At 34.5% G+C, this 17,204-nt stretch overlaps 1 protein-coding gene across 5 annotated transcripts in view; it reads right to left on the bottom strand.

Annotated features, from left to right (window-relative positions):
- Window positions 1-5,704: 5,704 nt before the first annotated feature.
- Window positions 5,705-17,204, bottom strand: part of LOC149806627 (putative methyltransferase-like protein 24) — a 77,339-nt gene continuing 65,839 nt past the window's right edge. For all 5 annotated transcript variants that reach the window (XM_089955854.1, XM_089955848.1, XM_089955871.1 and 2 more), the window contains exon 6: window positions 5,705-11,988. In XM_089955854.1, coding sequence (XP_089811980.1) covers window positions 11,689-11,988 — 300 coding nt within the window. In that variant the 3' untranslated portion in view covers window positions 5,705-11,688. The remainder of the gene's footprint in view (window positions 11,989-17,204) is intronic.

Here is a 17,204-nt window from a genome sequence, read left to right on the forward strand (position 1 = left end):
AACTAAATTTGCTAAATGATTTACAGGACTCAATCGATCTACATATTCTTTAAACATATTTATATGTCAGAGTTGTCTCTGCTTCCACCTTCCAGGAACGTCGATGATATAATTGAAGTCACTGACCATACTACTTAGCCTGAAGTGGATTTTAAGGCATGGGCAAGAGAGCCAGAACTTTATCACCAGCTGAAAAGTTCTTTCTTTGTAGTTTTTTCATACCTTACTTTCATTTTCGATTGGGTAGACTTAAGATTATTTCTTGCAACATCATAAGCCTTCGATAGTTTATACATAAAAACAGACAAAATCAAGTAAATTAATCATCGACTCATCTGTTAAAAGAAATTTCTCTTTCAAGAATACCAACGGTCCTTGAACAGTGTGTCCAAAAACAAGTTAAAAATGGCTAAATCCTATGGACTCTTGAGCCAAGTCTCTAAAACAAACAATAGTAAATGAACACATACGTCCCAATCTGTTCTAGTATCAAAGCAATATAACCGTATCATATTATTTAAAGTCTGATGAAATCTTTCCAAAACCCCTTTAATTTCAGGGTGATATGCAGAGGGGTTAAATTGTTGGATACCTAATTCATACATAACTTGTTCGAAGATACCTGACGTGAAATTAGAACCTTGCTCAGACTGGACGGAATTTGGAAGGCCAAAAGGTGCAAAGAACCTAATAAAGGTTTTGACTATAGTTTTAGTCTTAATATTCCGTAAAAGAATGGCCTCTGGAAACTATGTTGATGTATGCATTATGTTCAACAAATATTGGTTACCTGACATGGTCTTGGGTAAGGGACCTACACAGTATACCATTGTTCTGCTAAATGTTTCGTCAAATGCAGGAGTTGGTGGCAAATGAGCTTCAGGTAGATTCTGGATGGGTTTTCCTACCTTTTGACAAGTCTGACAAGATCTACATTATTTAGAAACATCACTTTTAATTTTCAGCAAATAAAAATGATGTAAGATCTTATGATAAATTCAACTGACTCCTAAATGACCATCCAAGGGAGTTTCATGGGCTAAACTAAGAATTTCCTGTCAATACGACTTAGGAGCAACAATTTAATAGCTCACTGAATATCCTTCACAAGTGGGTACCTCAGGTGGTCTCCATTTTCTCATGAGGACCCCATTTTTCACCAAGTTGGACCTTTTTCTTGTTCGACAAGAAGTTATTGTTTATCAGTTATTAGAAATAGGAGAATGAGTGGTTAACAGAGGATCCAATGATCAGTACATTTCGATCGATCAGTAACAGAAGCAAAAGTGGTATTATCAAAAGCCTCACCAATACATGTCAGCCAAAGGTATAATTTCCTGATCAACTTCACTCTCAAGAGCTTTCTTTGCCTTATCTCTAGTAACTGCTCAAGTAGGGTATAAATCAGGGATTTAATTTTTCATAGGATCAACTTTTCAATCCAAAGAAGGCTTGCCAGTTACAAGTGGATTAACCACAACCTAGACTCCAGCTAAGTCATTACCTAACAATAAATGAACAACCTAAATGGGAAAAAATTCACATTGCCGATAGCTACTGGTCCTGAAATTATGTGTGATATTAAATTAACATTATGGAGAGGAATTTGAATAAAACCACACTCTACTCCCTGAATAACAACACTTTCAGAAGTAGACGACTTCTCAGATAAAGGCAAAGTACTGGATAATAAAAGACTGAGAAGCACCCGTGTCACTTAATATTAGAATTGGGATTGGATTGGCTGAATCACTAGTTTGTGATATAGAACCATTCGACATGGACCTTTCATAATTCTCGATAAAAAGGTCTGTCGATTGTTTCCAATAAATTACCATGACTTTGACCTCTGAGAAACAAGAGCATTTGGAATGGCTGTCTTTATTCTGTTGCTTTTTTATGATTTAAAGCAATCAGAAATAACATGTCCTATTTTCTTGCAATAAGTGAAAGCAGGAAGAGATAATAACTTCTGATCAGTTATATCCATTTGATTCTTATCAGTTGTGCCAGATCAAAATTTTCTAGTACTTGCTTGCGACTGAATTGGTTTATTATCCTGCTTAGATGAAACCTTATTGACAAAATGAAACTTTGTGAGTCTAGGAATAATTGTCCACTGTGCGAGCAGTATTTTCCAAAGTGTCTACATGGTGTTCTTCAAGGTAAGTCTTCATGTCATTATGAACACAGTTCTTGAACTCATCAACTAACATGAGTTGTCTGTCATAACTTTTATAAATCATTTTAGAAGCACACCACCTGCCAAATAGGTGTTCTTTTCCCCTAGCGAACTCATCTTGGGTTCAGCTATTTTCTATATTATTTTTTTTGGTGCAATTCCACAACCTCTGTCGATATGCCTCAAATACCAACTCATAACCCTTGAAGATGCATTTTTTGACCAAACCATAATCAGCACTTGCTTCTACTGACTTTGCCAATAAGTATACTCTGTAATAACAAAGTCCAGTACTCTCTTGACCATTTTAAAGATTGTTGGCTTCACTATGAAAATAAAAAGACCAGGGACAACATAATTTCTGAACTGAAATGAATTTAAATTTTAAAACAATTTTATTTTCTTGAAATATTTCTGAAACTTGTATCTCTGACATGCCCCCAATTTCTGCTACAACTTTATGGTCAAACAAAACCAAAAAGTTTTGTAAAACTTAACCAATTTTATTATCAATGTTATAAAACAAAAATTTAAGAGGAACTTATAATGAACTGAATAAACAATAATCCTAAAAACAGTTTTGTCAACAACCCAAAAAATGTTCCATATAAATTACAGATCTGAAAATGTGCTGGTCTTCTAAGAATCGAGAACTCATTTGAATAAAATAGTTCCATAATAATATTATAGCCCAATGAGCACTTTCTATTTCCACCAAATAATCCTAACAAATGTTTCCTCTCAAATGATCTAAACACAACACTAAACATATTTGCAGACTGATTTCAACATATGAAATAAGAATTCTGAAAAGGAATGAATCCAAAATTGGAATGAATTAATTGCTCAGTTCTCTCCTTATATACACCTTCAAGAGTTTATTATGACTATATGTTGCAATATACTCCATGTGACAAATCTTAATTCTTTAAGAACCCACCTGGCCTAAACCCTCTAGGCAATGAGAAATTACCCCAAAGTTTTCAATAGATTTTATTATTGGAAACAGATGTCCATTAATAGATCCTATGCAATCAACACATAATACATGTACATATATACATATATATACATAATACATAACACATAAAGTCCTGAACCAAGCATTGCAAAAAATTGAGATATACATGTACATAACACCAGACACATGAAAAGGGACTTCTGTTTACATTTACTATGTTGAAATAAAAGAAACACCCATAAAATATCAAACGGGTTTATAAAAAAGTGTCTGTGTGAGCTACTTATGCTGACAGCTAGTAGTACCCTCCAAGGACCACCTAGCATGTACTGACAAGTAGATAAGAGGGCCCAAGGGGTCAAGTGGTCTAAGGCACTCCCCTTGACAGATCACTGACATCTCACTTCTGTTTGCATGGGTGAGTGTCTTGCGCTCAGCCAACTTGGGTATGTGAGAAAGCTTGCCTGTAGCTTCCCGTGTGTCAGTGGCTTTCCTGTGGTCCTCCCTCCCCCAGATATAATGGCCACAATGTACATTCTATCATGTGCTGACAAATGGCATTAAACCACCACCACAACTCGATAGGCCAGCAGTCACAGAATTTTATAAACGAGTACCATCTATATTTGCTTACAAGTCCACATTTTTACTGAAAATTCAAGTCATGCAGTGCAGGGGGTCATCTTCTAAGTGCAATATATAAAAAAGTTTGATAAATCAAGGGGTAATGTTCGAAACCCTAGATGTTTGCAGTATACAAAAATACTGTCAATTCAAAATGTCTCCTTTTCATGCCACTATTCCTATTCAGAAACTTGTGTACAGTGTTTATCTGCTTCATGGTGGTATTCATTACAAGTCTCCAGTTATTTGGATTTGAGAATATTACAGGTAAATTAACCACAACCCACTGCAAAGTGAATTGTTCCTCTGTGTAGTTTACCCTGGTGTTTACTAGCAAGTATATTGCTTCCATTTTCATTCAAGTCCTTGCAATATGTACTTGAAATAATATTTTTGTTTTGCTGTAGAAACAGGGTGTTTGATGCAAAAAAAGTTTTGTTTTAATTTGTACTTTCCTTTTCCAGAAGTTAGATTTAATTCACAAGTGATATTTCCCAAGTTTTCTGCCTGTGTACATACCTGGCTTGTAAAGGCATCACCCCATCTGTTTTTCCATGTGGCAACGCTTGGTTCAAGCCACAAGTTTGATACCTGCCCAGTGCCAAGTAACAGAGGGTGGTTATTTTAATTACTCATTATCTTATTACACAACTGACACGTGTTCAGTTGCAGCCTTTAATAGATTTTGCAGGCTGCTTTATCAATGTGTTACTTACAGAGAACAAGCTCAATCTCTACATAAGCACAACATGGGACAGCAAGCTTTGGAAGCAGATGATATTTGCAGTGACTAGACAACCATGTACAATGAATAGATGATGGAAGATTTCAGAACTTTATCAGATAATGAAGATGAATTCTTGTTCTTTGTACCAGATGACATTACATAGTGACATTTATTGGATACTGTGAATCACAAAAAATGTTGTTGTTGTTGTTGTTGTGGGGTTTAACGCCATTTTTCAGCACACGATAGGCTATACATGGTGGCCAGTATTAATGGTGGAGGAAGAACCTGGGAAAACACCGGAAAGAACCACCGACCCACGAGAAGCTACTGGCAAGCTTTCTCACATACCCACATTGGCTGAATCCTAGACTCGAACCGCCGCAGCACAAAAAATGTGTACTTAACTTTCATTGTTTAGTTGTAAGAGGTGTGAAATTAAAATACTAGGGGACATAGTGAATCAGATAATTATAAATTATTTTTATTACTTAACTAGGTCTGAGCCTTCTACCCCACATGACTTTCTTACGGGTGCACATTTAACATTCACTCATGGGTATGTGTGATATGAGGGCAAAGTCATGATAAGTAGAAGGCTGTGACATAGATCAGTAAAACATTTACAAAACTGCTATTATCATATTACTATATACAATACTGTTTTAGGCATACTTTTTCAAAGTAATTATGATCATCAGGTATATTTCACTTCAATATCTATGAAACCTCTCTTTTGCTTGTGTATCAGTTCTAAGTTTAGCTGCTAATATTAAAAATAAACTTGGCATAAACTGATTTCATGGTGGCTGCCCTCCACCATCCAAACATTTTAATCATCTGATGCATTAGTACAGAAAATATAAAAATCATGTCTGACTTCGGAAGAATGTCCCGCGAGTAGACAAAAGTAGACAAGATGAATTAGATCATGTCATTTGCATTGAAAATGCTAATTTGGAATGATTTAGTCTGTAAAGTATACATGCTGGGAAAACATGTCATTTCTCAAAGATTAATGTCAGGGACACTGTCCTCTTTAAATTCTGTTTCCAGGTTTACCATTATCCTTTTATTGTCAACCTTTGTCTTGACCTAACCTAACACACAGATAGACCAATATTGCCTGGCACATTATTTTCTTTACATCATGTATACCTACCATTGCCCTATCAGATCCAACCTTTCGTGTACAAAGCTGAGAAATATGTTCTCTTTTACATAATATTTATTTAGCAAAATCATGTAATACATAAATGATTTCAATGCAAGACATAAAATAAAATAAGCAACACAAATACAGAATAAAATGATATAGCATTTAAGAAACTGTAATTATGCTAACGTAAGCAACCTCTTTAGATACTTTCTATTTTGATATCTGCTTTTAATTGTAATCGATTACAGTGAGAGCTGTAGGTGAAGTAAAATTGTAAATGTGAATGTGATGTAAACAGTGCTAAGAAAATGAATGTTAATTCATATGTAACTATTATCAATAAACATTTAGAGTTAAAACTGTTTGTTTTTCAGTTATACAATGTAAGACATCTGCCCAGAACATAAAAAAGAAAAGAAATTACATAGCAATCGTAATTGTAATCATCCCAGGGTAATCAAACTCATGATTGTAATTATGGCTTCCCAATAAAGTGTAAACATATTCTTCTGTACCAAAAAACCTGTAATCATAATCGTAATTGAGCACCTGTAATCAACCCCATGCCTGGCTTGTAACAGGTGCATTTTATGGGGTTTCAAAGTTTAAGGTATCAGCCTAAAGGTTTACCTTTTAAGTGGTAATGAAAATTGTGATTTTTCACAAGCAGGTGACATATTCTAATTCTATTCTAATATTCCATTTTAATAAATAATAAAAATAGCTGTAAAGATTTAAATAGTGTTTATGGTTCTGTGATATTTTATTTTAAACCGCGATTTCCTATACATGGACTTTCCAAAAAAACATTCATATATAGTGTTACTTAGTGAAATTCACATGATGAAACTTATGACTGACAAAAACTGCAGTCTATATATATATATATATATATATATATATATATATATATATATTCATTTGTCGTCATCCAGGTAAACAATGTTTGTTATGGTTTACGTATATGAAACACAAGTAAAGAGCAAAGTCTCTTAAGACTCCAGTGAGACCCCCTGAGAAGAACCACCGACCGAGTCATGTGAAAGTCTGTATTTACAGAAGTTAGGTAAACGAACTATTCATTTCTATTTAATGTGTCTTTGGGAATCTGTGATGAGCATATATTTGTGATCAGTTAAAATTTAAATTTAAATTTTTGATTGGAATTACAAGTGCTCATTTACTTTTTGAACTAAAAATATTCTTTGGGATTATTGAGAACATTTGAAGGCATTCTGGTTTACATCACTGTGGTATAGCAGAACATTCGAGACCTTTGGAATTCATTTGGGATATTCTATACTTTAGGACTTGTGATAGAATATTTAGGATAATTTGGAATTTAGTTTGCAATACCACATCTTTGAATTGTCATTTTCTATTCAAAGGAAATAAATTATTTGTTGATATTACTATATTTGGTCTTGCTTATGTCCGTTACATAGTTCAAGACCATAGATTTGTAACTATATATATATATATATATATATATATATATATATATATATATATATATATATATATATATATATATATATATATATATATATATATATGTGTGTGTGTGTGTGTGTATACATATACATATACTGTATTTTCTGTATATATATTTGGACATGATAAAAATGTTTTTTACCTGCCACAGAACTTATGATGAAACTTTTTTCACCTAGGTCACATGTCCCAAGACTTAAGAAATGATAATAAATTTGTGCTGAATTTGCACCCCCCCCCCCACTTCATGTTACAAAAAAACAAAACACTTATTTGATAATAAAATGAAAGAAACTAACCTTGGATTGTTATCATTTATTCATCTTTCTTTTCATCATGAACATTAAAGAACAAAATATATCCATGAACTCAGTATATGCAGCTTATGCATCCATACTGTAGCGTGTATCACTTAAGTCCAATAACACAAGACAAACTTTTCACTGACGTGAACACTGAGAAACAAATTGCGTTTGGTTGTACTCAAAGGTTTCAATATCCAACTGAAAATTGGGTCCAAACAAATAGAGAGGGAAATAATCAACCAATTGCATGAAGACATCTGCCATTCATGCATGACACAGTGTTAGGTGCAAAATAACCAAGACTGAATTATATCCAGGTCAACTATATTGAGTATCTCATAACTAAAAATCATTCTTTGAAAGTACATCCACTTGAGTGCAAATGACAATCTTTTCACTAGCATAGGTTTTAAAATGCATTATTAAAGCAAGTTACTGCTATGTATACTATTTACCCACAAACATCAATACACCCACAAACATCAATGTCCATTTGTGTTAATTACAACTACAGATGCCAAGCAAATAGAAGCTCTGGTGGTGAATCAACACAACTGGCAGCAAGCAGTAAACTCAATGATTGAACTTACTGACAAGAGATCAAAGAGAAAGATTAGTTTTATTACAAAGCAATCCGACCTCATCAGCCAACTTCAGATACTTTTAAGAGATTTTTTTAAAGGATGTCAATAAAAATGTTATATTATTACAAAGCAAGCTGACGTCAGAAGCCGATTTTGGATTCCTTTTAAGTGTGACTTTCTTGTTGATTTTTATTTTTAATATATAAAGTTGGCCAAGATATGGAAGATAACTTTGGTTCCTTTTCACCAGTATTCATAAGCATTTTGAAAATAAATAGAAAGAATGGAACAATTTTTTAAAGTGATACAACATAGTACTTCGTGCATAGGCATCAATGACCCAGTATAACCCAGAAGATTTGGAGAAAATAAAATCATTTGATGAATTCTTGAAAGCCAGAAGAGAAGAACATGCATGAAATTCTAGTTTACTTTGATCTCATTCCTGGATCGACTGATGATAAGATGCTGATTAAAAGTGAGAAATAGCATGACTGGTGCAGATTTTAAAAAATCTGACTTTGGTCCCTGTAGTTTCCACTTCAGGAGATGTGTTGCCTCCAGTGATAATTTTTCATGGCATGAGAGAGCTAAAAAATATTCATGCACTTAAAAATTTGAGTTTTCATGTGGACAAGAAGGGTTGTGTTTACGAGATGATGCTTCAGTGGATTAAAGAGGTTTATCTCAAATACACAGTTTTATATTTCAGTTAGAATGCATTTTCTGACATTTAATTTATGAATTATTTAAAAGATGTCCCACAACTTAAGACTTGAAGGAAAAAAATGTGTCCCAGAACATACAGTGAACAAAAAAATTATGTTCAAAATTATTTTATGATGTCCCAACATATACAATAAACGTGTTCTGCAACTGGACTTCAGTCCAGCTTCTTTGTCATCCAATCTGTGAAAATTGATCATTTCGTGTAGCTTTACAGTTTCTCCGATATACTGAAGGCCACAGTTTAACATGATATGAGATAAACTATATTCTCTGTTTTGCAAGTTCTGTTTGGATCAATTTTTCACTCATTTCTGTGCTGGAGAATGTGCTGGTCTCTGTCATACCACATTTCCTGGACACAACAAGACTATGAGAAAACAAACTCCATACAGACATATATACTCAAAACGAGCCCAATGGGGTCCTAGACTAGGTTCAATATTAAAGAATGCCATTTAGAACAGTGTATAAAAAGATAAGGTTACAGTCATGGTACACTTATAACATTAAAAACCATACAACCCAGACACCCCATACAACCCTGATACAACATACAACCCAGACACACCATACAGCCCTGATACACCATACAACCCATATACAGTGTACAACCCAGATACACCATACAACCCTGATACACCCAACTGGGTTGTATGGGTGTATCTGGGTTGTATGGTGTATTAGGATTGACTGTCAATGAATTGTATACCTGGGGTATACATTTCATTGACAATCTGATGAAACAACACTCATTTCATACAAATGAAAAGGACTATAATGTAGAAGATAACAGATGAAATGTTTATTTGAATATGCCTCCCAAATTCAGTATTTGCATGGGAAAATGGAAGTATTTATTAAAGCAAGGGGCAGTTAACTGAAATGAAAAACAAAATATAACTGTCTTCTCTAATCTCTGCTTATTCAGTTCAGTGAGATTGTATTGCACTTTTAAATCTGTAATACTTTAAAATTTTTTGGTAATGCATTGCAATATTGTGATGTATTATAACAAAATAATAAAATGGTTGACGAGGATATGCAATTTACTCTCAGTACAACAAAGTTATAAATACTTTCTAATAATATTATATTTATGTCAGTTTATTATTCTAAAGAAATTACTACATAAATATGCTGGACCGATGTTGTTCACAATGTTGTATACATGGTTTAACCCGATTTATTGGATGAAGTTTTATACATGGTTTAACCTGATTTATTGCATGATGTTGTATACATTTACCATCCAACACTTGAAAGAAAAGATCTTGCAAAATAGTACAGCTTAGTTCAAAATTTGAACTAAATTTAATGGTTTAATTTTGAATCTGAAGTTTCTTTTACCGAGTCCAGAAGATCATAAGGAACAACGTAAAAATTTAATTAGGTCATCCACATATATGTATACAAATATGGTTCAGTCGATTATTGATGAAATATGAATGTTTTAAATATTCTGTGATCTGATACATGTTTCTGAGAATAAATGTCTGTCAAAGCAAGCATTCCAACAAAACTTAATGGAAAGTACCAACAAAATAAGCAATCCAACAAAACAATGGAAAGTGCAACTTGGTTGACTTTCAGAGTTAACAATCAATTGACTAGTTACTCTTATTAATAACAGATATGAAAATAACCTGAAATATTTAAAAGAATATATTATCCAATACTGAAACTGGCTTCATGAAAAATATGATCATTATTTATTCACATAAGAACTTGTTAAGAATGCGGGGCTTTACAAATTCACATGCCTAACTCCCAGGACAAGCTACAAATCTGCCTCGGGTAAGCTCATGTTTGCAAAGAACTTGCCATGGGCAAGTCCAAAGACAAATGAGATAGGAATACAAAAAAAACCAAGAAATTTTATTTAACATCTGTGGTCTGGTAAATACATAAATACTAATTCTCTGCAATCTTATCTACAGACCGTTTCTTTTGCCAAATGTATGTGTCACTTTCATCTTGTAATGAATGACAAGGTCTATCTTACACTCTTCATGCTGAAGTGATAATGTGAATATATACTATTTAAAGCATATTTTCACAAATAAGGAAGAAATATTTATATTTTAACTTATCAGTTACATTTTGATCATAGCATTTGTATGCATCTGGAATTCACCGACTTTCAGGTACTAAATAAGCCTCCAGCAGTTTGTCAGATTTCTGACTCTAAATAAACAGCTTTTCAAACTTCGTTTTGATCCATGTCACCAATTTTATGGCAAGTAGGTATCAATTGTTGATAATAAAACCAGAGATATGTTTAGAAAATCATTCTCCAAAGTGGGCTTGTCAAAAAATTGGATACTGATTACAAGGTGACCAGACGACAATTGTTAAATAAACTGACAAAATAAAGTTAATAAATCCTTACAGTTGCAAGTATAAATAAATCCTTACAGTTGTGAGAATAAATAAATCCTTACAGTTTAGCATGCATTCTTGACTGCTCTAAAATCTAGCTATTTCTAATGATTCATTTACCTATCTCTATTACAAGCATATCTGTTGTGCTCTTTAACTATGTCTGTATTATAACTCTTTCTAATCTACATATACGTCTACATATATTATTAACATGCATATTTTTAAGCCAATGAAAAAATAAAAAAAATTTAAATAAATATAATGTGACTTAATGAAAATACACATACTTTATTTTATATTACTCTTTTACTCATGTTGGGATATTATAACTGATGAAAACAAATTTTCCAAGGAAAGTTTAATTTCCAGTCGGTTTGCACAAGCTGACGTCTATAAAAAAGGCAAATACCTGAAACGGTACAATAGCAAAAATTAAGCATATCAATTACAACTGATATTAAAATACCAACCTATCATCAAGAAATTTTTTGACATGATAATTTATCTTGACCACAGAAGAGACAATTTAAATTTGCATGCATTATGAAACTTTAAGAAATGATACTTCATGACAACCAGACCGCATTTCACTAACAAAACTTGACATAAATTTGCACCACAGGTTTCTGTGAGTCCAGAAAATTCTAAATCCTACATCATATAGATCCTTTAAAGTGGAAAGTCCCATTTTGTATGCATTTTCCATTGGCTCAGTATGCATATTAATATGAAGTTCAGTAACAAATTGCTGGACGTTAGATAAAGCTCCACTCTTCAGCATGTCAGGGATAGTCCACCACTCCCACTCTTCTATGTCCATTTTCAAGACATCAATTTTTTTCTGAAAATGATATATATATAAAAAAAGAGTTACATTCTGACTAATTCTCATTCTTCTCTCCACATAACAATTTCACAACCTTTATGGTAATTCCTTCTGTAATTTTTCATACCTCTTATTATTTCTACATAATTCACAGATAGCATTTCAATGCTGCAATCCAGCATTGTTATATGTAAAGACAGCCACTTAATGTAGAAAATAGCCGTCTCAAAACTGAAAATGGATTATGCTATAAATTAAATTGCATGTGCTGTTTATGTGCTGATTTGTGTAAATGTATATATATCAGTGTTGATGTCACGTTCATGTTGCAGCAATATGATTCTTATCGTGGCAAAATTGCAGCCAGTTGACTTGCAAATGCCAATTTTTAGTTACATATGCAATCATTTTACTTCCAATCTGAGCACTCTTGTACCTATAATTATGTAGTTTCTGGGAAGTACAACTGATTTTAATATTATAATACTTATCTAGTATTATTGTATTGCTATATATTTTTCTTGTGCTTTCTTGGACCGAGACTGAAAGGACACCAGAGTGGGAAGGATGGAGAGAAATAGGCAACAATTTTGGGTAAATAAATAAAAAAAGTTTTACCCACCTTCTCCCAAACGAAGGTTCCAAGAAGTGATCAACGTTCTAATCTCTAAAACTATTTTCCAGGAATTCATGATCAGATCAGTTTTGTTTTTAATTGTGGAGAGTTGAAACCATTTGTGATATTACTGAGTGATTCGATTTTCAGATTAGATATTGTGGTACCTATAACGGATATCAGATCAGCACAATTTTCCTATAGGACAAACTAAACACCATTAGAAGACTTCGGGTGAACCCACCCCATTTATATAACCATCCAGTAACGAGAATTGGCAACAAGATTTTCAATATTGCTCACTGTGACAGATCTGCACAAATTCCATTCAGATCACCTAGATACCATAATTAATCTCCTGGTGAAAATCATGTCTTTCCATTTAGCCAATAACAAGATTTTCAATATTGCTCACTGTGACAGATCTGCACCAATTCCATTCAGGTCACCTAGATACCATAATTAATATCCTGGTGAAAATCATGTCATTCCATTTAGCCAATAACAAGAATTTTACAATAGATGTTATGATGGACATACTGGATGTCAGATTTGCACTGTTTTCATATAGTATCAAATAAACATAAAAACTCATCTGGTTAAAACAATGCTGACATGACTTTCCATCTAGGCCACTGTTATGACTCTACGGTCATAAACTAAGGAACAGAAAAAGCAAAACCAACAAGTTTTGTAAAACTTAACATACAATTTAACTGTCAATGTTATAAAATGAAAATTTAAGAGGAACTTACAGCATAATGAACTGAATCCAAAATAATCTGGAAAAAGTTCTATTGAAGTCCAAGACAATGTGTGTGTGTGATTAGGATTTTTAACGAAGCTTTTTAACAATTTTTCAGTCATATCACTTTGATATCTGCAATATGGCAGTTTATAGTGATGTCTAGCACTGGGGCCTCATGCCGCAGACACGTAGCATGATGTCCCAACCAGTGACATTATCCTGACACCAGGCCAACCAGTCCTAACACTAACCTCTTAACGCTGAGCGCCAAGCGAGGTAGCTGTTAGTACCATTTTTGTAAGTCTTTGGTATGACCTGGCTGGGGTTCGAACCCATGACCTCCTGCTTCCGAGGCGGACACTCTAACCACTAGGCCACCGGAGCGGTCCCAAGACAATGTAATGTTTTATATAAATTTCAGATTCCCAAACATACTGGACTGCCAACAATGATGACTTGTCCATTCCCACTGAATAATCCCATACAGATGTTTTTCCTCTCAAATAATATCCAAATACAACATAAAATACTTCTGCAGACTTGTAGTTACAACAGAAGCACAAGAAAAAGAATGGAAAAATTGCCCAGCGATAGGTACTTTGATACAGCCATAGGAGACAAAACATGAATTTTGTCACTAATGCTACATGAAAAATCAATAAAACTCCACCTTAGTAAAAAATCACATGATCTAACCCATCCAATGGGAAATAGCTTAATTCTTCTAAGAATCCATCTGACTGACCTGTCCAGTAGAAAACAGCCCGAAACTTGACAACATATTTACTAATAATTGTATAATTAGTAACTCTAAACATGTACATAAGCATCTGTTTATATATCCTATGCAATTTTATGTTGTTAATATCTTAAAATAAAACCTATGCATGTAACAAATTTCAACTAAAGACTATCACTACAATATTTTCATGATGGCTACTCTGACAGCTTTTATGGATATCAGATTGGCAAAACTTTATTTAAGAGAGCCAATAACAAGAAAACAAGATGACTGCCATGAAGTCCACATTGGATGTCAGATCACCATTTATTCACTTAGGACCAATTACATATTATAAGAAGTCTTTAAGCAAAACCTCTATATTGGTTTGACCATCCATACAGGCGGAGTAGCAATAAGATTTTCTAGATGGCCGCTGTGGCAGCCGTACTGAATGTCTAAGTAGAACCATCTTCATTTAGCATCAAGTAGACATCACAAGAAGTCTTTCTGTGTAATAAACCCCATTTTGGCAAGATTTTCTATCCAGGAGGAGTAGTAAAAACATTTTCAAGATTGTTGCCTTGGTGACCATGTTGGATGTCAGATCAACACTATTTTCATACAGGACTAACTTGACATCGTGAGACGACATTTATGACCATATATTTTTTAGAAGTATCCAAGATTTTCTCGATGGCTGCTAAGGACCAAGTAGACTTTAGGATGAATGTGTGTTTCAAGTCTCATGTAGTTTAGAAGGAGTACTGATAACAAATTTGTGTTAAAATATGGACCGACATCTGATGACAGATTAAAGACAAAAGAAAACCACCTAACCCATACTCTTTTGGTCTATAACCAGTAGAGCCAAAAACTGCATTTAATAGCAATATTACAATACCTACTATTATCTCAAATGCTGAAATTGCTAGCCCCCAGAGAGGCTGATGGTTTCAGATAAGCCCTCAAAGTGAACTTACCATTTTTGTTATTAGGATGTTCTACTGCAGACTGAAGAATGGCTTTACAATTTGTTGGACTGATACAATTTGGACCAAATCATCAATGCCCTCATTCTAGTCCAACACATACTGAAGGCAAAAGAAGCGAGATGGCGGCTGCCAAAATGTCAGATGTAACTTTTACAGACAGAACAAGATGGCTATGACTCTTTCTTTGCTCTTTCGATTTCAACAGATAGAAATATAAGACTGTAACTAGGCAAAGAAGTCTATCTTAATCGTCACCAGCACTGGGATTTCATCAGAACTGGAGTTACCAAAAATAGTTGATCTCAGACAGAAATACAGGTTGGCAAAGAAATTAACCAAATCATAGTTACCATTGAAACTAAACAAACCTGACTGATGGAGCATGAATTTTGTTCCTCCTTGCTGATGCTAGGGAAGGGTTACTGCTCTATGAGTAAGGTTCTCAAAGGAATCTCCACTAAACTTCCTAAGCGATATTTAGATGATGACCTAAGAATACAGGAGAGGTTCCAACTGTGCATGAAAAAGCAAAAAACTGGTTTCCATGGCTCAAAATACCTAAACAATTGTCAAAGATGTGGGTCCCACCCTATAATGGAGACCATAAAAAACTTATCGGTATTAAAAATGGCTGCTATATAGCCTTTAATGGTTGATAATGATCAAAGTTTTTCATTTAAGATAACAAAATATATTTTAAAAATGTGTTGCCACAGTTAAAGGGCAGCAGATAGGATCAATGCATTCCTTACTGCACCAATTACAGAAATTCTCCACCAATCATCATAAAGTTTGGATGTCAAATGTCTTCAACCTGGCGTGATGAAACTGGCACTCCTACTCTAAAACTGTCCTGGCAGATAAATCATTTGATGTGGAGGTGGTTTGTGGAGTACTGTGCAAGAAGGACCATATACACTATCATAGAAGATTCCTCCTTAATGATAATTCTCAGGGATCTTTGACCAACAGGTGAAGATCATTGGGCCAAAATTGCTGGCGCCAGTTGAGCTATTAAGATGAGCTGCGACTTTTAAGTAATAACTCCGTAAAACAAACTGGAGGAATTATTATGAAAGCTGGAAAGGTGTAGATGATAGCTGATCCCACCTCAGACTGAAGGCATCCACTACCCATGCCCTCTGGTCTGGCAATGGAGAGACACAAAGAGGAAGCTTGTTGTTCAGTCTGTCAATGACATTCCCAACTGATGAAAAGTCTCCCCTACAGACTGGAGTAGAGAAAATTCCATGAGAACTGCTCACCCCTGTATGGATAAGCTGTCCATCAGAACATTCCTCTTCCTTGGACTCGGAGCATGATCACCTCTGAACTGTCCAACTGAGGCAATTCCAGACTTCCAAGCAGTGAGGTATGTACAACCAACATAGTGTCTGTAGCAACCATGACAGTGATGTCTTATATGGTTGATGCACCCTTTAAGTGAAAGAAAAACAGACCATATTTCTAGATTGTTGCTGGGGAGAGAAGATTCTACCCGAGACTACAGGCTCTGCAAGAAAACGTCCTCAAACTGTAGCTGAACTCCCCAGCTTGAATCTAAACCTTGTTCTGATTTATGCACGAACTCAGATGATGATGAAATCTGGATCCTAATGGAATCTGAGTGGTCAGGTAATCCTTGTGAGGGCTCCACTTTGCTAAACACAAGAACTGCGGAGGCACATTTGAAGCCTTCCAGACTTGTCTATCACTGCATTCAGAGTACTCTGGGATACAGGAAGAGATGAAAAGACAATGTCTTGTTTGTCCTATCTTCCTATGAATACAAGTATTTGTAAGATTCTGTTGGGAGGTACACATACTGGTGAGAAGATTTATCTCCAAGTAAATAAAATAATGAGAAGGGGTGAGTCTTGATTTCTCCTGATAGGAATATAATGTACTAGCAGAGTTACTGTCTCTCAACAGAGTAACAGATTCCTTGGAAGGGCACAGCTTAAGACATGTATAAACCTTCTGTCATAATAGTGGATCCTGGGAACCTCCAAGCTGCTATTACACTCATCACTCCGGTGGAGACTTTGGAGTGGAATCAAGGCCAAAAGGAATAGCCTGAAACTGTAAGATCTCCTGAGCCAGACAATACCAGACAATTTCCTGTGGGCTGGAAAGATGGGAATATGAAGA

Source organism: Sinohyriopsis cumingii, chromosome 1 (genome assembly GCF_028554795.1).
Source record: "Sinohyriopsis cumingii isolate HCF-2022 chromosome 1, ASM2855479v2, whole genome shotgun sequence".
Classification (NCBI taxonomy): Eukaryota; Metazoa; Mollusca; class Bivalvia; order Unionida; family Unionidae; genus Sinohyriopsis; species Sinohyriopsis cumingii.